Source organism: Equus caballus, chromosome 25, assembly GCF_041296265.1.
Source record: "Equus caballus isolate H_3958 breed thoroughbred chromosome 25, TB-T2T, whole genome shotgun sequence".
Lineage (NCBI taxonomy): Eukaryota > Metazoa > Chordata > Mammalia > Perissodactyla > Equidae > Equus > Equus caballus.
This window is the reverse complement of record NC_091708.1, coordinates 28944082-28966859: the sequence shown is the minus strand read 5'-3', so window position 1 is coordinate 28966859 and position 22778 is coordinate 28944082. Positions and strand designations below refer to the sequence as shown.

Sequence of the window (22778 nt, the reverse complement as noted above, 5' to 3'; positions counted from 1 at the left end):
TCCAACGATTACTATTTTTTTCTATTTTTTAAACAGCAGAAAAAAATAGTATTTTTTAAGTTCAGCTGTTTATTTAGGGATGGGTCCAACCACAACAAGCTTCATGCCACATAACAATTCATCCAAGCAACAACAAGAAAAGACCAAAAAATGCACAATCTTTGTGTCCAAATAATAGCTTCTTGGAAGAGGGGAAATTGGAGTCCTTAACCCCTAAAGGTTTATAAAGGCAAAGTTTTGAGGGAGGCAGGGGATGGCTATATTGGCACATGTATCCTCTGGACAGAAATATTTGAACTTTACAGAGCCTATCTTTCAAAGGCTTCATGTCAAACCCACATTGCTGACCTCATTTAATTCTATTCAAACCAAGGTTTATTCTTAACCTCCTCAACCAGATCAGCTTGTCCAGAATACAAAAGACAGGGTGGTGAAGGGCTTCTAAGGAACCATGAATCTGCTAACAAGCTTCAGATGCTGATTAGGTCTACTGAATCTAAGGAGCTAAAGTTGGTTTCTGGTTCCTTCAAGGGTTGGCCACATTCCAAAGTGGGCCAAAAATTCCTTCCTGCGTTTCATTGTGACAACCAGGTACCATCTAGCAAACCAAAAGCACTAGGAAAAGAAGAATGAATCTTAAAGCAGTGTCAACTCCACACTCATGGAGCACACCCTTAGGAGGACAGCTTCTCCTCTGTCCACTTGGCCTTGACAACACTCTCTTAACTGGCTTTTGGTCTTCCCCATTTCAATCCCTTCTCACAATGCAGCCTATGAGTATTAATCTAAAATGTAAATCTGATCATATTTGAAACTCTTTAATTGACGCCTGCAAAGATTCAAACTTCCCCACCTAGCACTCAAGTCCTTTTGTAGACTGACTCCAAATTTCCTGTCTCATCTCATTTCCAACCACAACTCCGCTCTCAAATGTACACAGTTCCTTCCAGAACTCACACCTCAGAGCTTCTGCCCTTATTTTTTCAGCCTGAAAGGCTGGTCTCCACCTTTGAGTCTTCCATCAAAATTTAATTCTAGCATCTTTAGCTTCCTGAAGCCTCATCTGTCCCTCTTCTGCGTTCCTACTTGTTTAGCACAAACCAATTCCCTTTACTTTCTGGATCATTATTCTCTTCTTTCAAACCGGCAAAACAGGATATTGCCTATATAAAATTTTTAATTAAAAAATAAGTAATACAAATTTTAAAAATTAAAAATAATAAAACCTCCTTTCATTCCACATCTCCTTACCACTATGTCTCCTGCTTAACATTTCCCTTTCCATGATTCACAGTAAAATTTATTGAAAGTTATCTAAACTCACATTACCCACTTTTTCTCCTACAATTCACTCGTCAGTTCTCTCCAGTCTAGCTTCTGCACTCACCACTCCATTAAAATCAATCTTGTCATGATCACCATTGACCTCAACATTGCTAAAATTAACCGTAATTTCAAAATGGTCATCTTGCTAGACTGCTTTGAAGCATATAAAAAAAATAGTCCATTTCTGTTTCTTGAAGTACCCTCTCTTAGATTCCATGACACCACGCCATCCTAGGCCGTTCGGGCTCTTAGCTCTTTTCACATAGATTCACTGACTGTCTTCTGCTTCCCTAAATCTCTACTAAATGTGCCATGTTTCAGAGCCAGGTATTGGGCTTCCTTGTCTTATTTATCTACATTCTGTCATCCAGTCGTAGTTTGAAACAAAAATTTTAAAACATCTATGTGTCAATGACTCAAACATTTCTTTATATATGACCTCTTGTCTGAGTCCCAACCGCCTACAATGACATCTCTATTTAAGTATCTATTTAAAGGCATCACAAAATCAACAAGTCTACAAGAGAAGTAATGGTTTCTCCCCATATTCCTTTCTTTCTTCTCCATCTTAGTAAATAACAACATTGCCCAACAATGGCCAAACCACAACCTTCTGAGTCATCTCTGCTATTTTTTTAGCCCACCCTCCAACACCACACAAAGTCCACGAGCACACCCTGTAGACTCTTTCCTCTCAGAATATTTCAAAAAGATCTACTTTTGCTCCATCACTGCCACCCTGATCCAAGCCACAGTCACTATCACAATGTTCATCTAACCAGTCTCCCTGCTTCTTCTGTGTCTATTTCTCAATCCTCCCTCTTCCAGGGTACAGCTAGAATGCTCTTTTAAAAATATAAATTATATCAGGCCACTTTCCTGCTTAAAGCTTCTCAATGACTTCCTGTGTCACAGGGAACAAAATCCAAAGTCTGGATAATGGCCTCTAAGTCCCCACTTTATTTGACTACATCCCACTACTATCTCTTTGTCCACCACCTTCTATTTATTCATTCATTCATTTTATCCATCTATCCAGACATCCCTCCATTCAACAAGTACCTATTCCTTAAGTAAGCCAAACTTGCTATTGCTCCAGAAACTTGAACTTGCTTTCATTTTACCTGGAATACCTTTTTCCTGGCTTTTCTCAGTTTTCTCCTCTTCATCATTTAGGGTTCAGTTCAAATATTACTTCCTCAAATAACAACCTTGTCTACTTACAGTAAGCTCACCTCTTACTCCTGCACCCCCATTAGAGAGCAGCAGACCATCTTATTTAACTTACTTCACAGTGTTATTTACTATATAAAAATAAATTTTTACTTATTGTTTCTTCCTTCTCCCATGTGATATAAGCTTCATGGAGGCATATCTCAAAGTGGATCTCTTTCTTTAGGATCAAGAAAACTCCCTTGCCATATTATGTAATTGGTATATACTAATAAATGAATGAATGAATGAGTACAGTTCTTGGATCGTGAGATATTTTTGTGCTGGCCCCGTTCTTACTTCTATGTACATCCCTAATTCTTAGGGCAATGCCAGTCTCACGGCAGGTACTCAGGAAATGATGAATTAACAAAGTTCTTTCAGAGTTCTAGAATCTTTATTATTGATTGTATTGAAGAGGCCTCAAACCTGATTTGAATCTGTTTCAGCAGATTGCACTACAGACAGATTTTTATGAAAATATTAATTAGAATGAGATCATATTACAAATTCAAGCACACATTAGGGGGGAAAACCCAATTCTATCTAAACCATCCAATAATATTTTTTTCCTGTGAGATATCGTGCCTTACCATCTGTCCTAAATACTGTTTTATTTTCTTTCTTAACTAAATTTGCAAAGAAATGGACTATCCGGATAGAAAAGTTGGTGCAAACTGGACTGAAATTTAATAAAGAGATTTGACAGTCTTATGAATTGGAACTTGACGATACATTACATCACCTTGCATTTAGAATAGTTATTTGAAAGGCCTAAAAAAGACTGTAAGCAAAGATAGTGATCCTAATAAATAACAATATATTCAATAGAGCAGAATGTTCAAAGCCCTGAATGATTTTCAGCCAGGTCTCTTTTGGGTTCCAATGTTATCTCAAAATATGGAAGAGGCAGTAAAATTCAGTGAATTCTATAGTGGCCACGGAATAGACAGGCATTCTGAGCACAGATGGGAGGGAAAGTGACACCTAGGACCCAAAGGGCTTTCAAAGTATGAGCAGGAAATAACAAAATGAGATTTCTCTGGGATAATGTAAGCTAATAATAAATGGAGAAAAATACCTAAAATATTCATATGCGAAGCGTGTACAAAAAGTGGCAAAAAAGGGTGATGAAAGATAGTAAACTATAAATGGAGTGTCAGTGGTTTTAACATGATCTCATTGCCTCATACCAAAAATAAATAGGTAAAAAAGAAAGAAAGAAAAAGAAATGGGACAGTTTCTGAGAATCAGCAGCTTGATCAGGAGAACTGGCATCTGGAATAGATGCTCTCTAATCTACCCATGGCTTTGGACAAGCCATTTTGCTCCCTTGGCTGCAATTTCGCCTTCTATAGAATAAGACAGTTAAGTCTCTTTATGATCCCCTTCCACTGAGTCACTCTAAAATGTATTTGGTTCTTGGTTTTCGGTTCTTTCCTTTACTCATTAAACCAGTTTTGCAGTCGAAAGATGGGGAACTGTGACCAGCACAATGAAGACTGAGAAGGGTGTAAAGGAACCCGTTTTGAGAAACATAGAAGAGGACAAAAATGAAAAGCAGGTGGAATAAGTGACAGGAAATCAAAATTTGAAGCTCAGCTGTGTCACTAACTTATTCTTTGCTACTGGGTAACACACATCCTCATTCTGGGTTTCATTCTTTTTGTCTATTAAAAACATGACAAAATTACTTTTCCTACCCATTTTAGAGAGTGGCTATAATGATCACATAAAATAATATGATTGAAAATACTCAAACATGTTTTCACATTTTCTTATCACAGAACAATCTACAACTCATCTCCTAAATCATCAAATGACTTTGTCAACTCATTGTTTAAGTCTCAGCTTCACCATCAACTGCCCAGTGAGGCCTTTGCTAATCATATTATCTTCACTCCAGTCTCTCTACCCTACTAGTCTATTTTATTTTCTACATGGCATTATATTGCTTCTGTGAATGTTTATTTGATCATTGCATTCTCTCTAAAGCAGAATGGTGGTTCCATGAGAGCAGAAACTTAGGCTATTTTGCCTACTACTGGACTCCAATTCCAGGACATACAAGGCTATCAGTAAGTATTTGCTGAATGAATGAATGAATGAATGAAGGTTTAGGGCTGCCAGGGTCTTTAGAAATTATCTAGTCCAAGTGCTTCTTTTTGCAAATGTGGCAACTGAGATTCGGAAAGTTTAGGTAATTCACTGAATGTTGCACAGTTAATTATTATAGGCCAAGGGTTTTTATGGCCTAATTAAAGCTCATTATATAAATATCAGCAATATGCAATGTCAAATGCAATTGTTCTGTGAGAAATACATGTATATGAGCATAAAGAAAAACAATGCATTCAAATAAAAGTCAGTATGCACACATATGCCTATCTATCCTTCAATCCAGTAAAACAAGAAGCCCATCAGCCTGTTAAGGCATCCTGAAGATTCCAGAAAAGAGACAATTTTGGACAAGTGGATGCTGTGTTAACAGTCGCCAAGGAATAGAGGATGAATCATGGCACCACATGAAAACCAAGACAGTTACCCCAGCCTGGCATAGCTGATTGTGACTAAAGGGACTGCAGTGTGCTGGGTTCTTGGTGGGGTTCCCATGCAAGAAACAAGACTGTTAAAGTGGATCCCTCCTACCCGGAGCTCTGATTGGTCTGGCCTGCCTCTAAAACCATCCTCCTGCCATATGGTTCAGATACATCCCAAAAGATGAGACATTCAAGCCACAGTGCCCTCCATCTCCAAGTTGATGAGACACACTGCAGTGCTCTAAAGAGCAGAAGCTGAGTCAATGGGCAGGATCCCACTCAGGTAAGTTCTCTTTATCTTACAGGATGGGTGGGTTACTCTTCTGCTCTTGGAGAGGATTTTATGTTAGTTTGAATCTATATGCTCTTTGATTTGTATGGTTGAACGGTATTTTGTTCTTACAAAAATGTGTGTACATGTCTCTCTCTCCTCCCAATAAGGAAAGAAGAATGAAAAGAAGGAAGGAAGGAATGGGGGGAGGGAGGAAGGGAGGAGGGAAGGCAGAAGAATGGGAGGGAGGGAGGAAGGAAGGAAGGAAGGAACGAAGGGAGTGAGAGAGGGAGGGAGGGAGAGAGGAAGGAAGGAAGGAAGGAAGGGAAAATTGGTCCTAAACCTTAGAGTTAACCCGGAACATTTGAACACGTCAATCAAAACCACTGCTGTTTTTGATCAGAGATGATAAGAGTCAGGATAACTATTCACGTTCAGAAAAAGTTCCAGGGAGTAGTGGTCACTCTGAGGTCAGTTTCCACCAACTGGAGAAGGTATTTGCCCAAACAAAAGCATGAGATTGCAGGTGCATTACTGGCTGTAGATTCCAGAACAGAGGTCAGAGAAGTCTTCTCTGGTCCTAGAGATGGCTGGACAGACCAAGTCTGGGCCACTGATGACCTAAGATATGGGCAGAGATTGGGGCTTAAGACAGGCTGATCACTCAGCAATGCTCCTATAGGTATGGAGATGCATAACCTGCGAAGAGATGGCTGCTCAGATAGGACACAGTAGAAAACTCTTCTAGCAAGCTAGAGTTGGTCTGAAATTGGAATTGGCTGCCTCAGAAGACAGTGAGATATTCATGCATCATTTTCCAACAGATGCTTCATGACAATTGGCAAAGCATAATCTGGTCCCTGCCTGCTTCTGCAGCCTTCTCATTTCTTCTTGAATGTACTCTAGTCTCAGCTCCAGACTAGCTGAAATGTGGCAGCTTCCTGAATGGACCACATTCCCTCTCACCTCCCCACCTTTGCAGAAGCTTCCCCTAAATTCCCAGCACTTGTTTTCTTATGACTAGTCTCCGTTCATCCTTTATCCATAGCTTAACCTAACACTCCTCTGGAAAATCTCTCTGGCAGTCCACCCCAGAAAGACTAGCTGTCCCTCTCTCTGTCTTTCCACAGCGTCATCTACTTCTCCACTTAAAATGATAGCTACCACGTAGCAAGTGTGTTTGCTAAATGAATAACAGGATGATTTGGTACGTGCCAGGCAGTATGTTAAATATTTTAAAATATTTAATGTCATTTAATCCTAGAAGAGCCTTATGCGTTCAGTGCTATTATCATCCCATTTAACAGAGAAGAAATTGATGTTTAAAGAGGTTAAGTCATTACCTAAGGATTCACAGGTTCCAGAAGCAAGAATCAAATACTGACTAGTTTGATTGCCAAATCCATGCCCTTTAATCCACCCATGCTGCCAAATTCATTCCTTTTGTGTGGATGTGGCTACTGAGGAGGATCTAATGAGACAAGCTGATCTGACTCCCTCTAACATGCCTTGGGATGATTTTGTGGTACTTGGGGGCTCAGGGGTCTGAGGGAGCTGCAGTCATATCCCAGCTCTTCCCTAATTAGCTGGGTGTCAACGAGCAGCACACTTCATCTCTGAGTCCCAGTTTCCTCTTCAGCAAATTGGTGAAATAATGACTATCTTCGCAGACGTCAGGAGGACAAAATGAGAAGCTGTATAGAAGATGCACGACGTTTGCTGTGAAAAAAGATGCTGTGAAAGAGCAGGGGTCTCCCTTTCCCTAAAGGAAGCAATTTATCTCTGCTACCTTGTGCCAGTTAAACTGCACGGGCTCAATAACTTATGTTTTGGTCCGATCTTTTTAATTTTTCTAAAGCGGAATCCAAGTTTTTGTTGGCAAGTGATTGAACACACTGGGGCCCAGCCTCCGGGCCCACAGTCCATTAGGGAATTTACGAGGGAGATCAGAACCTTCAACTCAAGTACTCCCTTCAGAGGCAGTACTTACAAAGCCATCAATTTCCTTAACAAAGAGCATTGGCTTAAATGCCCCTTAAAGCAGTGTTATTTACACAGCTACCCACTTCCTTTTGAATTCTCTGGCTGGGGGGTGGCCTACCTGCAGTCCTTTCCAGCTACTAGTTAATTAGGCTCCCTCCCTGAAAGGTCTTGGTTTTGAAAAGCAGCTTGATTTTGGATTATCGGAGAGTTCTAGTGGGTGATCTAAGAAACCACCAAAATCACTGGTTCTATCCATCCCTTCTTCTAAAATCCTAAAACATTTGGAGGTTGTCAAAGAGTTATGACCATGGTCACTATTGAGATATAGAATAAGAATTACATTGGAACCCGTCTCTCCTTTACACAAAGCTCAAAGAAAGATCAAGAACATATCAATATAGTAATACTGCCATTTTCTAGATGAGGAAACTAAAGGGGTCCTCACTCCTTTTGTGGCAGAACTAGGGTTTCAACACAAGCCTCTGAGCTCCGGAATCTGGGCAGGAAACTAGCCCTCTGAGCTGCTGGAACTGAGATATACTGCCCCCAACAACAGCTAGAAAGTGGAAAGCCTGCTATTTGAACTGAGGTTTGTCTGACTCTAAAGAGCAACAAGCTCTACAACAATTTGTTGCCTGAAAAATAAAACTGTCTCGAGAAACATATTCTTCCTTTACTCATTTATTCTATATTTACCGAGCCGCAAATTATTTGCCAGGTCCTGGACGGAATCCTGGGAAGTCAGAGGAATTCAACCTGGTCTCAGCACTCTAGGAGCTCGGTCTAGTGAGAAGGGCAAGCAAATAAATTACTGATTGCACAGGATTTTGTTCTGAGGTATGAGATGCTGCAGGAGCACAGAAGAGGGACCCCCAAACTTCAATCTTACCCAAACTTGGGAAGGTTTCCCTTAGGAGATAATACCTGGGCTGAATCTCTGAGAGGAGGAAGAGGTGATGGGAAGACATTCCAGGCAGGTGGACTCTGAGCAAATGAAGGGAAGCTGGAAACAGTGTGGAGGTGCAAAGCAACATGTTGGAGCACAAAGTGCAAATGACTGGATCGGACTACACTGGCCTTGAATGCCATAGTAAGGAATTCAAATTTGTCTCAAGGGCATTGCTGAGCCACTTGATGCTTTCAAATGGAGAGTGACAAAATGATATTTGCATTTTAGGAAGCTTGCTCTCACTATACTGGAGGATAGATGGAGGCAAGGAAAGACGGAGAACCGGGAGCCTGTTAGAGTTCTCTTGCAATAACCCTGGCAGGAGCTGAAGTGGGGATGGGGGACGGAACTCAGGGAGAGCGATGAAGGTAGGGAGAGAGAGGAGGGACTGAGGGCGAAAAAGTTTTCAAAGTAAAATGGGCAGAATAGCAATTATTTGATTGTGGGAAATGACAGAGAGGGAAGAGTTAAGGATGTTTCCATTTCCAGTTTAAATGTCTGGTTGGCTAGTGGCGCCACCAGTTGAGACTAAGAAAAACAGGAGTTGCAGTAGGTCTGGAAGGAAAAATGGTAAGCCTTGTATTCACTGTGTTGAGTTTGAGCGCCTGTGGGTCATCCAATAAAGTAATTAGAAATACACGTCCATAGGTCAAGAGACAGTCCCCAGACTGAAGATAGAGATTTGGGAGGCTTCAGTTTTGAATGATGGGCTCAGGAAGAGTGGGAAGTGGGCCCATCATGGAATTTGGAGTGTGCTAATATTTAAAGGATGGGCAGAAGAAGGTCTGTGTAGGGATGGCCAGAGAGGTTAAGGAAACTTGGAAGAGGGTAACACTTCAGAAGCCCCAGGAGTTCAGAACTTCAAGGTGAGGGAGAAATATACTGAAATCTGTCTATCTCATCACGCTACATAATAGAGTCCCGTTCATCCTTTCGCTGAGTAATGATTCTCAATCTTCTGCCTGATCTCTGCCAGGGACAGTGTGTGCTCTCCTTGTAAGGAGTAGATTCTTATTTTTAATAACTCTAATAATCAATATTTATTGATCACTTTCTGAAGAACAGGAACTGCTCTAAGCACAGCAGAGCTGGCACCCTCAGTGCCTAGCATGGACGTGACATGTGAAAGGTTCTCCGTAAATATGCGATGAATAAATTCATAAATGAATGAAAGAATACATTATAATACCCTACGAAGTAAAGAACATCACTCCCATTTCACAGATGGAAAAAGAAAGGGAGACCAAGCCTGGAGCAGAGAAGTGGTCCCCTGTGCTTCTGGGTCAGGTCAATTGCCTTCTCCTCTCATGCTCCCTGGTTGGGCGTTCTCTTGGCAAAAGGCACGAAAACAAATGGAAAGTTGATGGGTTGAAGACACTCACGCAGACCTCTCGTCAGTAATGAGGCTGAACTCAAGCTATACGAGTGGTTTTGGACTTCTGAGCTGAGGGACCAGCTCCAGCCGGGAGCTTTCACAGTCCTGCCAACAGTGGCGGTTAAAAGTTTAGTTCAATCTTATGGATAATTTGAGCTGGGTTTCTGACTGGCATTGAAAGCCAAAATCACTCTTATTTCTCTTCAGGTCAGTTTGCCAAGAGTATTTTATTGGCCCTTGAAGAGCATCCCACGGTGGGGAAGGTTGATCTGAAAACACTGCTCCCAGCGTGGCATGCTCCTGCCCAGAAACCACTACTCACTACAGGATCACACCTCCCACCCACCCATCTTGCGGCTACCCTGAGTCGCTTTCTTTGGGACTAATCTACGCACGGTACCCCCAAAAGAACCCTCAATCTGGACCTTTATAGTGGCAGAGCTATGCGAGTGACCCTACTAAGCCCGGCTGTCCGGGAAGCTTTCACGGATTTACGAGCTCCCCCACCAGGGCCTGACTCCTCTTGGGGTCCCCTCACAGCAATCCTTACGTATGCTTAATGACCCCTGTCCTCTGAAGTCCTCCAGTGAAGGACTTCTGCTGCTGCTGCTTGTCACTCCCGTCTGCACCCTGCCTAGCACAGAGCTTTGTATGCAGCAAGTGCTTAATACATATAGACAAAAACTAGTGTGAGATTGGTCACATTAGCTTCCAGCTGTCTTTGGAGGACCCCCGTGGCTGCTGTCTGGAAGACAGAGAAGGCAACCTTAGTGCCTGTAAGCTGGGCTGCAGACACTGGGAGCTGGGAGTATATTATCTTTCTGTCTGGCAAATTAAAAAATGGAAAATGCAGTCCCTTCAAAATTACTGTAATTTCAAATTTGCTTTATCTTAATTTTTTCTTGTTACTTAATCAGTGGCAGCAAAGAAAAAGTCGCTTTTCGTTTCTCCCTCTGTTAAGTAGTTAATGATCTGTAAACAAACACTTCAGACAGTGTTTCTTAAAGAGACCCCAGGATCTTTTTGTGATGGGAAGATTCCTTTTGCACTGGGCATTGTTTCCCCTTCTCATTATCTGTTTGCAAGTAGGCTGTTCAGCTCTTCAGAGTACACATTTTTTTCATTAGATAAGCTTAATGATCAAGAGGTAGCATAAATTAGTAGTTTAGCCTGAGGGCTTAAGAGCCAGACTTCCAGGGCAGGAATCCCTTACTGGGAACCCTGAGTAAATGACTTAACATCTCTGGGCTTTTCCTTTATCTATAAAGCAGGCATAATTTTAAAACTACTTCATAGGGTGAGCACAATTAATCAAAGGAGGTAATAGAGAAAGCATTAAATTAATTAAATCAATACCGAGCTATTTCTACTATTACGACTATTGTCTGGGATGATGCGATGGAAGACACCTTGTTCTGAAGGTCTGGTATTTTGGAGAAGGACTCCAGCTCTGCTAGTTGGAGTTGAGCAGATCTTGGTTCAAATCCCAGCTCTGCCACGTAAGAATCACCTGCTTCGAACAAGTCACTTTATCTCCCTGAGCCTCAGTTTCTCCTTGTATAAAATGGGAGTAACGGCCCTGCCTTCCTGCAGCCTCCTGAAGATCAAGAGGGAGCTGAGTGCCTTGCGTGTGTGTGTGGCAGCCAGCCGGCATGGGATGCGGCATTCACGAAGGTTTGTTTCCTCTTGTGGCGGTTTCCAGCTCAATAAATATTTATTGAATGGAGGCCACTTTCTCAAAAGCCACTTAAACATTTAGGGGATCTGCTGTGTCATCTGGAAAGTGGTGATAATCATGCCTGGTTGCCAGGGGTGCTGCCGCTTTGAAATAAGACAACGTAGTATGTTCTCCATAAATATCAACACACTCCTTTCACAGGCAGGGGGGATCCAGGAGGTTGCCTGAGGCTTTGGGCGGTAAACTGTTTGGGCTCCTCTGGGCTCCTCTTTTCTGCCTCGAAGTGTCATTTGGTTCAGTGCATCAGACAATGACTGCCTTGAGCTAGCTGCTGAGGACCCAGGGATGGACAGGATGACTTTTTCCCTCAAGGGTGAGGGAAACTGGAGTCAGTACAATTACAGCTACGCTGCTATAGGCCCAGGAGTGAGACGGATGAGGTGATAACCTCACCTCTCTATCTCTCATCTGCCTTGATCTCCCTAACTGGCCATTCTTTCTCCCACCTAAACACGCATCCATCTATGCCAGCGGTTGTTGGTGCCTTTTTCTGTGCAGGGTCCATTAGTAAATATTTTGGCTTTGTAGGCCATACAAGGTCTTTGTTGGAACTACTCAGCTCTGTCTTTATAGTGGCAAACATCGAAAACAAGGGGCATAGCTGTGTTTCGATCAAACTTTGTCTACCCAAGCAGGCAACAGGTTGAGTTTGGCCCTGGCCAGTAGTTTTCTGACCCTCATCTATGCAAGCATATGCTTGTCTACTCTGCCGAGTGCAGGGCTTGATACAAAATGTAGAATGCAAACATAGGCGTTGCCTTGTCCTTTCATGGCATGAGCAACAGCCTCACCGTGGTCTTCAAGCACCCGAAGGATTAGAGCTTGCAAGGCGCCAGTCACATTTCTCTTCCTTACTACCATCCGGGCCGTGCTGGCTTCCTTTGACCTCTTCAAAAGCTCTTTCTTGCCTCAAGGATGTAATAGTCGAAACATTGTGCCATCCTCATTCCGTCAACTTACTCCTAGTCTCCCTAATTTATCCATTTCCTAGTCAACCTTCAAGACTCATCTTCAATGTCCTGTCTTCAAGGAGGCATTTCCTGACCATTCAACGTAAAGGAGGTCCTTCAGTTATACACCTCCAAATATTTCCACTAGCGGCATTTTCAAACATTACGTTTAAATAATTATTAGTGTCATTTCCCGAGCCTCCCTGGCCTCCCCTTGTTCACTGCTGTTTCCTTTGCAGCTAGCACGGGGCTTGGCATACAGCAGGCATCAATAAATGCGTGAATGAATGACACGACGGGACCCCTGCAGCCAATTTGCACCATCTTCTGCCTGGTTCTGACTGCATATGTTAGAGCACGCAGCCGATTTATTCTGCAGGCTATAGCAGTGGGGTTTTCACACAATCCCGACTGCCCATCCATCATTTTATTTTAAGCACATTACTCCTCTGTCCAAAAAGAAAAGGAGGATACAATTAGGTCTGTATCCCTCACTTGCTTAATATTTCAATTTCCCCCAGGGCACTCCCTTCAAATGGAGATCACAGCTCATGAATATTAAATGTCTCTTGCAACCTAACAGAGTCCCCAAGAAAGAGCAGAGAGCCAGGAGCTAGAAAAAAGCCCCGATACCCGGCCCCCAGGCCTCTCTCCTCTCCTGGGCTACCTCGGTCATAACTGTGCAGAAGCACAGCAAGGCACATGGACGTGCGGGCAGGCTTCTGGTCACGTTAAATGCCACAAAGAAGTCCTTGTTCTTGGCTCCCCAGATTCACCTGCCTTGGACTCAGGCTGCGTTTCAAAGGCACACATCAAGGTTTGGTCTCAATTCCTCGAATTCAGGCAAGCTCCAAGCCCTTCTGAGGCTGACCTCTCCCTGAGAGTCAGGAAGCCGACCTGGGCTGAGGGTTAGAATTCCTCCCTTCTGGCGTCAAAGCCGTCCTGTTTCTTTTCATTCCAGCCCGGCCTCTCTGTGGGGTAGGCCTCCCGGGTTTCCAAAGGAGGTGGTAAGCCGTGGTCTGAGGCTGGATGGCAAGCTTGATCCTAACCGGTGCTGACTCAAGGGCGTTTGAATGCGTCCATCAGACCTCCCGGTTGAGGACTTCAGATCTTTGGTCCTGCTCCGCACGCAGCCTTCCCCCCATCGCCTCCCTTTCCTGCTCCTTTGTCCCCTCAGTGACCCCCTTTGACCCTCCGGGTTAAAGGAATTTCTTTCTCCTCCCCAAGCCCTCATTTCTTTTAAAATGCACAGTTTAAAAACAATAAGGATCTGAGATTGAAATTCTGGAAGTCAGCCCTGAAAGGGCCCTGGGAGCTCATCCAGCCCACCCCCATCACTTTGTAGCTGGAGAAACTGAGATCAAGGGGGCTCAGTCACTTCGCATAAGGGACCACCACATTTTAATGCAGGATCCAGCTCAGGATCCCTTTTGCCAGAGATGGATTGGCGACCTTTGCATCTTCACAATTGAGATGGGGAGTGAAGAATGGGAAGGTGAAGTGGTCTTAACTGACATTCTTGAGGGTCCACAAACTGCCATGCGTTGTGCTAGACACTCTATAGGTATTATTTCTATCTACCTCTGAACAGAACTGTAGGTGTTATAATTACGTCCACTTCCCAGAAGAGGAGAGTGAGACTCAGAGGATAGGAGACGCCCAAGATGACCCAGGGAGTAATTACAACAACAGACATTTGAACTCAGCCTCCTCTGCCACCAACACATTGCCATGACAACAGGATTACTTGTCAAACTTCTCCCATGTTAAAAAAACAACGTGGCTACTGTCAATGGAGACTGGGCTGTTAAAAATGAAAATACAGCCCAAAACACAGACTGGTCCCATGTTGGGGGCATGGGGTTCATGCAGTGGAACGTTTATAGGGTGATAATAACTTGAAGTTGTCGTTTTCATGACTCATGAAAAAGGCACAGGAGGGACATAGGCATTCCCTCTCCTTTCCTGCTGTGAGTCAATGGCACCAGGGCACCAACAGTGGAAAAGAGAATTTCTCTACCGCTTTTTGCAGGTTTGTCCGGATATCAGACACAGTCTTTAGAGACAGTAGACAGGGTCTGAAGTCTCCTTCTCTGAACTACCTGCTGTAGGACTTAGGGCAATTCATTTAGACTCCCAGCACCTCAGTTTTCTTATTAGCAAAATGGGCGTTATTATTCTGAGTTCCTGGGAGCATGAATGAAATCATTTGAACAAAGGGTTATCAGCACAGAGGCTGGCACAATTGGGTGTCTAATAAATGACATAGCTTCATGATTCAGTGTGCAGACTCTGCCTAGGTATCATGAATCCCACCTCTGCTATTGCCAGGACCTTGGGAAAGTTATTTAACCCCTTTCTTTCCTCAACAAAACCGGGATAATACCATTATCTACCTCCTAGGGTTCCTGAGAGGCTTGATGCAATTTCTGAATTAATGATATTAATAACAATAATCATAGCAGCAGTAACAAACACATATATAGCACTTACCAGGTGCCACCATTTTAAAATGCTTTACATATATAACTCCCTTTCATCCTCACCACCACTATAAGAAGTGGGAACTATTACCCACCCATTGTATTGATGAGAAAACTGATGCACAGATAAAAAGCATCCATGCCAGGCTTTTCACCCAGAATCCACGTTTCTAATCTTTATGCCCTATGTCATTATGCCAGTGCTAAACATGTCACCCATCCTGGCTCATAGAGCATCACCGTGATTGCCTTCATCACCACCACCATGATTACCGCTAATATTTCTCTTCTCTTCTTTCAAGGGCCTGTCTTCAAATCAAGGGAAGCTTTATTTCCAGGAGGTATTTTGGTGAAAGTTCCCATGTTTTCCGCAGAGGAAGGTCTGAAGGCATACATGCAGCCGGGAGAAGTTTTATTTTGCTTTTTTAATTTTAATTTTTTGGTAAGGTGAGAGGTGGATCGTCTATTATGATTTCGCATTGTTAAAAAGAAAAATAATAATACATGCAACTCCCAGCAGAGCCCAGTCTTCCTCTCCCTTCCAGTCCCCCTCCCCCCACCAGATGCTGTTTTCCTTTTCAGTCACTGTTGTTTTAAAGTCTCATCAGAACATCCACCAAGAAGTCATGGCGATTCATCTTCTTGTTTTCCTTTCTCGCCTGGGCTCGGAGCAGGCCAGGGCGGCCTGACAGAGGGGCCACAAGGCTTGGTGACCCCCACCCCTCCCAGTGACTGGTGGGGAGGCAGATTGATCCCCCCTCCTCCCCCTTATCTGGCTCACAGATAATTGAGTTATTGGCCCTGGCTCTAGGACCGGGCTGGAGATGCTGCGTCAGGGACTAGAGACAAAGTGATGTTAATGACAGGGGATGGGGGAGAGGAGAGGAGTGAGGAGGGAGGGAGAAAATGAGACACACAGAGTGTGTGTCTGTCTGGGAAAGACAACGTGGGGGTCCGTTGGCTTTGTTTTCCTAACTACATATCAGCAGCCAGCAGGATTTGAAACCCCAAAGCCTTTAAATGAATGTTTGACAAATCAAGGATTCTTCAGCATCAGACAGAGAAAGAAGCTGGAGAGCCCTCAACCCAATCCCTCTCATTTCACAAGGGGAGAACCTGAGGCTCCGAGATGCTAAGCTGCAGCCCAGGCTCTCAAGTCTAAACTGAGACCTGGACCCAGCTATCCTGAAGGACACAGGGTGGTTAATCAAAACAGAGCATGAGGAGTCATCCACAATCACTTCTCCTGGAATGGATTAAATGTCATCTCAGAAGGTAGCAGATTTCCAGCACCAGCTCAAGATATATTACTAAGTATAACCCCTTTTGGGGATGCTTCACATTTTGTCTGACTAATTTGACCATTACCTTCCCTCCTTCAGCTTTTATCAGCAGCCTGTCTGTAGTTTATGACTCAGTGCTTTAGAAACAGAATTCCCAACGCTGCCGAACAATGCCTCCAGCCAGTGCCTGTTGGGGGAGTTATCATTTTACTGATACCACATTTTTTCACTGAAACCTCAGGCCTGGTGTATGTTATATTTTAAAAAGGGGGGAAAGGACAAGATAATTTCCACATTGCCAGGGATGTAGCTTGCATTGCCTAAGAGATCTTGTGGGCGGTGTTCCTTTTAACAAGCAACTTATTATGTACTGGGGGATGAGGACGCTGCGGGCAGGAAAGTGGGAAAGGGAAGTCCCAGGGTGTTGCATAATAATACACTGGCACCTTGGGAATACTTCCGGATGTGTGGGCTTCTGAAAAGTGAATGGGAATGCCACCATAAATCTGTCACCTACCCTCACACTGGTGTTACCAAAGCCAGGGAAAACATTAGCCCTATTAAATGTTTGGTGACAAAAAATAAAAGAGAAGAAAGAAATGAAAGAAGGAAGGAGGGAAGGGAAGAAGGAAAGAAGAAAGGAGGAAGGAAGGAGAGAAGGAAGGAAGGAAAGAAGTGAAGTGGGAAGGTAAGGAAGGAGGGAGGGAGGAAGGAACTCATTCAGATGAAGGCAGAATGAAAGAGTAGAAAAAGCAAGGGATCTCTACTCCATCTGGAGATGGGATCACACCTCTACGAGCTATTTGACCTTGGGCAAGTTAAGACATCACAGCTCCCTCATCTGGATATAAGAGACCTCACATAGGCTCACATTAAACAAAGGTGGATGACACAGGGTGTACCACCTAATGGGTATCCATAAATAGTGCTTGTTGCTGATACCCCTCAACATACACACATACCCACACCCCCCACACACAAAAACACAGAGAAAAGTAATAGTTAATGTGCATCAAGCACATCCAACTTGCTATGAATGGGGCTAAACCTCATAGTATCTTATGACAACAATTTTCAGTCAAGGTTCTAAGTGACAATCAACAGAAACCAACTCTGGCTAACTTAAGTAAAACAAGCAAACAAACAAAATCTATTCAAAGAATATTGGCTACTTAAGGAATACTCCTTGGGAGGGCTGGAGAGTCAGGCTTGCTTGCTCTGAAGCCCAATTCCAAGCTCAAATTAGGTCCCAGGGCTCGTCTTGTGAAGACACCTCAGAGCTTTGCTACACGTGGTCACTTCAGCACTAATGTTACATGCTGTCACTGGTACTTTGGAAACGCATGGGTTGTGGCCACTCCCACCATCCTTATCAAAATGGTTTCTGCAGGTCTCTATGTCTTATCACGACTAGTTTCTGATTCAGTATCTTGGGTGGGGGAGAGGGTAGGTCTTGTGCCCACACTCAAGCTATAAGGGGGACTGGGAGAAGACTTTTGGATTTTCAACGTCCATAATAGGTGTTGGGATCTGCCTCATGATAATTATAACAAGGAGAGTTATTTCTAGGAAAGGGGATTCACATAGTAAATATCAAAAAATATTGGTAAATATCTTTCACAGTTGAGTCCCAGACTTTCACCATTTTTGGATGAGAACACTGAAGCTTAGCCTAGGCCACATGTCTAAGCCACAGCGTGAACCCATCAGTCTCACTCAAGCCTGTTCTCTTGGCCACTATCTTGACCACTGTCTTGACAAAAGTAATGATGAGAACAACGTCCACCTCAGCAAAGCCTCCCACACTCCAGTCCCATTTCTCTGACTCATTAAAGCTGGATCTGTTGGGAGCCAAAGATTCACTGTGTTTTCTTCACCTATTCTTCTTAGAGGAAGGTGGTTTTCTAGACTCAAAGCCATGGAGTTTGTCCTCGGGATGTAGTTCCTGGGAGGTGGGATCTCTGGATAGACTCCTTAATGCCCGAAATGCCCTGTGTCTCTAATGGAATTCTAAATGGCAAGGGTGGAGGGCATAGCTGAGGTCCTTCCTCTAACACAAAACACACTCAATATGCAGGGGTAATAGAGAGCCTTCCCTGGACACCATCCACACCACTGACAGTTTTGTATTTCAGTCCATTAATTTATTACATGAATTATTCGACAGCTGTATGTTCCTTGTTCAGCACCAAAGCTCCACTAGAGCAAGAGGAGTCTTTTTTTGCAGGTAGCTGACCACAGTGAGTTCTGGGGTCAGGCTCTCTGGGCTTGAGTTCCAGTTCTACCACTTAACTGCATATCTTTATTTCACCTGCCCATGCCTCAGCTTCCTCTTTTGTAAAAGCAGGACAATAAAAGAGGTGTTATGAGAAGGAGAGTTTATAAATGTGGTTGGTATATAACAGATGTTCAGTAAATATCACCATCAGCTGCAGAATACTTACAACCTATTAGAAAATGACGGTATATAAAATGGATCCACGAGGGTCCAAGTCTCATCCTATTGGTAACTTCCTCGTCTTCTCTCCTTTCTTCTTATGCATTTCAGTTAACACAGCTTGAAAATCACTGACCTCCTTCAAAATGGTTGTTTTGGCCAAAATACAAAGGGGAAGTGAGGCTCAAAAAGGCAACATAAGCTACGGCTATTTCTAACATACTCTCCCAAACCTACCACTGTTTGCTTAAAATTCAGTTCTTTTTCTAAGAAAGGGTGAACCATCTTTTAATTTTCACCTCCTTTCTGCACCAGGGTCCAATAGCCAAGAGTATCAAAGACTCCAAATTCTTGGACCAGGGGTCAGCAAACGGTGTCTGTAAAGGGCCAGATAGTAAATATTTTAGGCTCTTTGGGCCATAGGGTCTTTGTTGCAACCACTCAACTCCACTGTTGTAGCAGGAGAGCAGCCACAGACAATATGTGAGGAATGGGTGTGCTGTATTTCGGTAAGACTTTATTTACGAACATAATTCTGGCCCAGGGACTCTAGTTTGCAGACCCCTTCCATGGACCATGAGCTTCTACATGTAAGGGGCTCCCTTGTTTTTGTTTATTGCTACATGAGATGCTAAAGCAAACAGAACATGGATGTCAGGGCCCAAGCATCTCTTTTAGGGTACCATATCCTACCTTCACCACATCCTACCTTCTTCCCAGAAGCACTTAAGTTACATGCCACCCTAGTGTGAATGAAATAGGTAGATATTTTCCAGCATGATCTGAGAGTAATATTGAGTGTCACGAGGGTACAAAGGCAAGGGTTTAGTTCAAGTAGAGCTCAGGATTACGAGGAATAGTCACACATCTTACAAATCACACAACAGAAGTGCAAGTAAGGTTCTTAAGAACCACTTAACCTAATCTTTTCTATTTATAGGATGGAAACTGAGGCCCAGAGCAGGGAAATGACTTGGCCAGTTTTATGCAGCAAGTTCTCAGCACAGGTGGGCCCAGATTCTGGTTTTCTTCATTTTAGTCCAAGGCTCTTTCTGCCATACCACTAGGCTAATATCAAGCCTTTATTATGGACCATATTCAAATCAACAGAGGAGAGGAAAACAACTTTCTGCCATTGAAAAATCCAAGGCGCTGCTTGGAAACTCTGCTGTCCTTCCACATCTTCCTTTCTTCCATCCACACACAGTTGCAGGGCACGTCTATCATACTGCTCAGCCCCTACTTGGTGCCAAGGAGACAGTAGGTGCTCAATAAATGTGTGTTGAGAATGGAACAAAAGGCAAAGGATGCATGGTAAAGACCTCAGGGAGCCCACAATCTACCAGGAGAAGGAAAGTCTAAAGGCACTCCTGTAATGCACTGCAAATGTGAGGACCTGATGACATTTCCTCCCCTTGCGTCCCCTTCGAAAATTCCCTTTCAGTGAGAAATCTTCCCACTACCGCTTTCCTCCCTCTGTAGCTGCCCTTTCCTCCTCAGATAGAGCACCTCTGTCTTTTGTACTTGCAAATGAATTGTGATTACTTTTCACCTCCAGCCCAGGGGATTAGCCTGGGGACCTTTGATCTTCAGGTATCGATTTGCATCTTAAAGGAAGAATGATCTCATCTGGGCCAGCTCAAAATTCCATCCCTGCCCCCCAACCCCTGTCTGTTTACCAGCCCCCGGGCTGGCCAGGGCCTCCCAAGTGGGGCTGAAACAACAAGATCAGCCAGACTCCTAGAGAAGGCAGGAGTGAACAAATTTCCCATCTGACTGGGGAGAGGTGGGAAGAGGACATTTGCTTTCTAAACACAGGCTGGTCTGCTATTCCTCCTCCTCCAAGTCAGAGAGCCCGCCCAATGTTCTGAGAGTACAGAGGGGACCATGGCTGCTCCTGGATCCTGGCTGGTGGTTGTGTAGCAAAATGAACTGAGCACGAGCCTGAGAATCAGACAAAATCAGGTTCAAGTTCTGGTTCTGTCTTCAATCACTTCTAACTCGTGTGACTCTGACCATGTTTTATCATGTCTGGCTTTTGGTTTTTCTCATCTCTAAAGTAAGAATAAAAGCCTTAAAAATCTATCCTAATAACCATCCTGGACAGTTAGCTTGAAGAAGAGTGATAATATATGTAATGTACAGCTCAAGCAAAAACGTTACTAGTCATCGCCGTCATCTATGGGAACATAAGGTCCATGAGGGGGCAGGAGTATCTGCCTTTTTTCGCGCCATTGCTGTATTTTCTGGTAGCTAAAACAGTGCCTGGCCCATAGGAGGCACTCAATAAATATTTGTAACATAAAGGAGTAACATTATTTAGTCATCACTATTGCTGTTATTGTAATTGACTAACAATTTCGCACTGTCCACTTCTCCAGCAAAGCCCAAAGAAATGCCAGACTTACCGATGCAATTGAAGGAAACTTCCTGTCTGCAGAAAAGGGAGCAGCCATCACCATTGATCTTATTCATGTCATCGCATTCCTCGCCTTGGCTTCTGCAGAACCGACAGAGAAGAGAAATTGGTCACATCAGCTTCAGAACCACAGCCGGACACAGAAAAGTTTCTTCCCTGGGCCATGAACTATCCATGAGCCCTGGGGCAAGTCTCTTTCCCAGTTGGAGTCTCTGTTTCTTCATCTTCAAAATGAGATGCATAAAAGGTATAAATTTGTAGGATGTGATTGCATTTGTCTTATTTTGTGTTTCCCAGGACGAAGTAGAATTCCTGCTTCCAACTCATTCTCTGAGATCTTGTCAGTTATGTTGGTTAAGTCAGATGAGAGCAAGAAATGGATGAACAGACCTTGCTCCTTTGTGTGTGGCAATTCTCATTGCATTTTAAAATGGTAGATTTGAAGGAAAACTTGGAGTTTCTAAATATATAAATGCTGTTTTTCACGAAGCCCTGCCTCAAGTCCCTCCCAACTCCCCCAATGCACCTAAAAGTAAAGATATTTTTTATTCACATGCTCAAGTTTGGTATTCCTCTTATCAGAAAGGTTTGCCTTCTCCATTGGGTGTATCATTTCACAGTGTTAAGAACTCCCATGCCGGGGCCGGCCCGGTGACCCCGCGGTTAAGTGTGCACGTTCCACTTCAGCGGCCCAGGGTTCACCAGTTCGGATCCCGGGTGCAGACATGGCACCGCTTGGCACACCATGCTGTGGTAGGCCTCCCACATATAAATTAGAGGAAGATGGGAATGGATGTTAGCTCAGGGCCAGTCTTCCTCAGCAAAAAGAGGAGGACTGGCAGCAGTTAGCTCAGGGCTAATCTTCCTAAAAAGAAAAAAGAACTCCAAAGCTGTGGAAGCATGCTGCCAGGAAATAAAAATGCCTCCTCTTTTATTTTTTTGCCTGACGAAGATTAGCCCTGAGCTAACATCTGTGCCCATCTTCCTATTTTGTATGTGGGACACCTGCCACAGCATGGCTTGAGGGGTGCGAAGGTCACACTTGAGATCTGAACCAGTGAACCCTGGGCTGCCAAAGCGGAGTGCATGAACTTAACCACTACACCACCAGGCCGGCCCCTAAAAATGCCTCCTCATGTCTTTTTTTTAAGGAATTATTTCCACCACCTATGGATGACTCTGCAGAGGTTAGGGTAGGCAGAAAATGAGCAATGCTTTCTAAATTGGACCTAGGAGAAGAGAAGGAGCAGTAATAACGGAAAGATTGGAAAGACTGCCACTTTCTGGGAAATTCACATCCATTTAGAAACAGAAAACTTGGGTTTGGATCCCACGTTCCAAAATGGTTGTGTAATCTCAGACAAGTCACTTGATCTCTCTATCTGATCTTTCTATCTTTGACTATTTAAATCAATTAAAATTTAAAATAATTTAAAATTCCATTCCTCAGTCACACTGACCACATTTCAACTCCTCAACAGTTAAATGTAGATATTGGCTACTGTATTGGACAGCACAGAATAAATTTCCATCATGGCAGAAAAATATACTTGACAGTGCTCTTTTAGATGCTGAATCTCAGTTTTCTCATGGGTTAAAATGGAGATACTTATACTGACTCCTTAGTGTTGGTGCAAGAACAGAACGTAACTTAAAGTGGCTGGCACAGTGTGTGACACACAGTAGAGGCTCAGGGAATCGCAGTTTCCATTCACACTTTGTCCTGGAAGTTCTCTGCAGAGTGTGCCGCAGCTGTCCCTCCCTCCCCAGAGACCAGCTGGGACCTGTCACAGCATGGAAGAGGCCTCAGAC

General features: G+C 43.6%; 1 protein-coding gene and 1 long non-coding RNA gene across 3 annotated transcripts in view; one reads left to right on the top strand and one right to left on the bottom strand.

The window, feature by feature from the left end:
- PAPPA (pappalysin 1) overlaps positions 1-22778 on the bottom strand; it is a 236685-nt gene that overhangs the window by 100900 nt on the left and 113007 nt on the right. The window contains exon 9 of the mRNA XM_023628753.2: positions 20956-21047. Coding sequence (XP_023484521.2) covers positions 20956-21047 — 92 coding nt within the window. The remainder of the gene's footprint in view (positions 1-20955; positions 21048-22778) is intronic.
- Positions 5230-21058, top strand: LOC111770581 (uncharacterized). 2 transcript variants are annotated; one of them, XR_002803858.2, is made up of 3 exons: positions 5230-5361; positions 19488-19554; positions 20929-21058. It is a non-coding gene; the product is annotated as an uncharacterized lncRNA (long non-coding RNA). The 2 variants fall into 2 exon arrangements; XR_011432497.1 differs by lacking the exon at positions 5230-5361 and adding an exon at positions 15137-15274.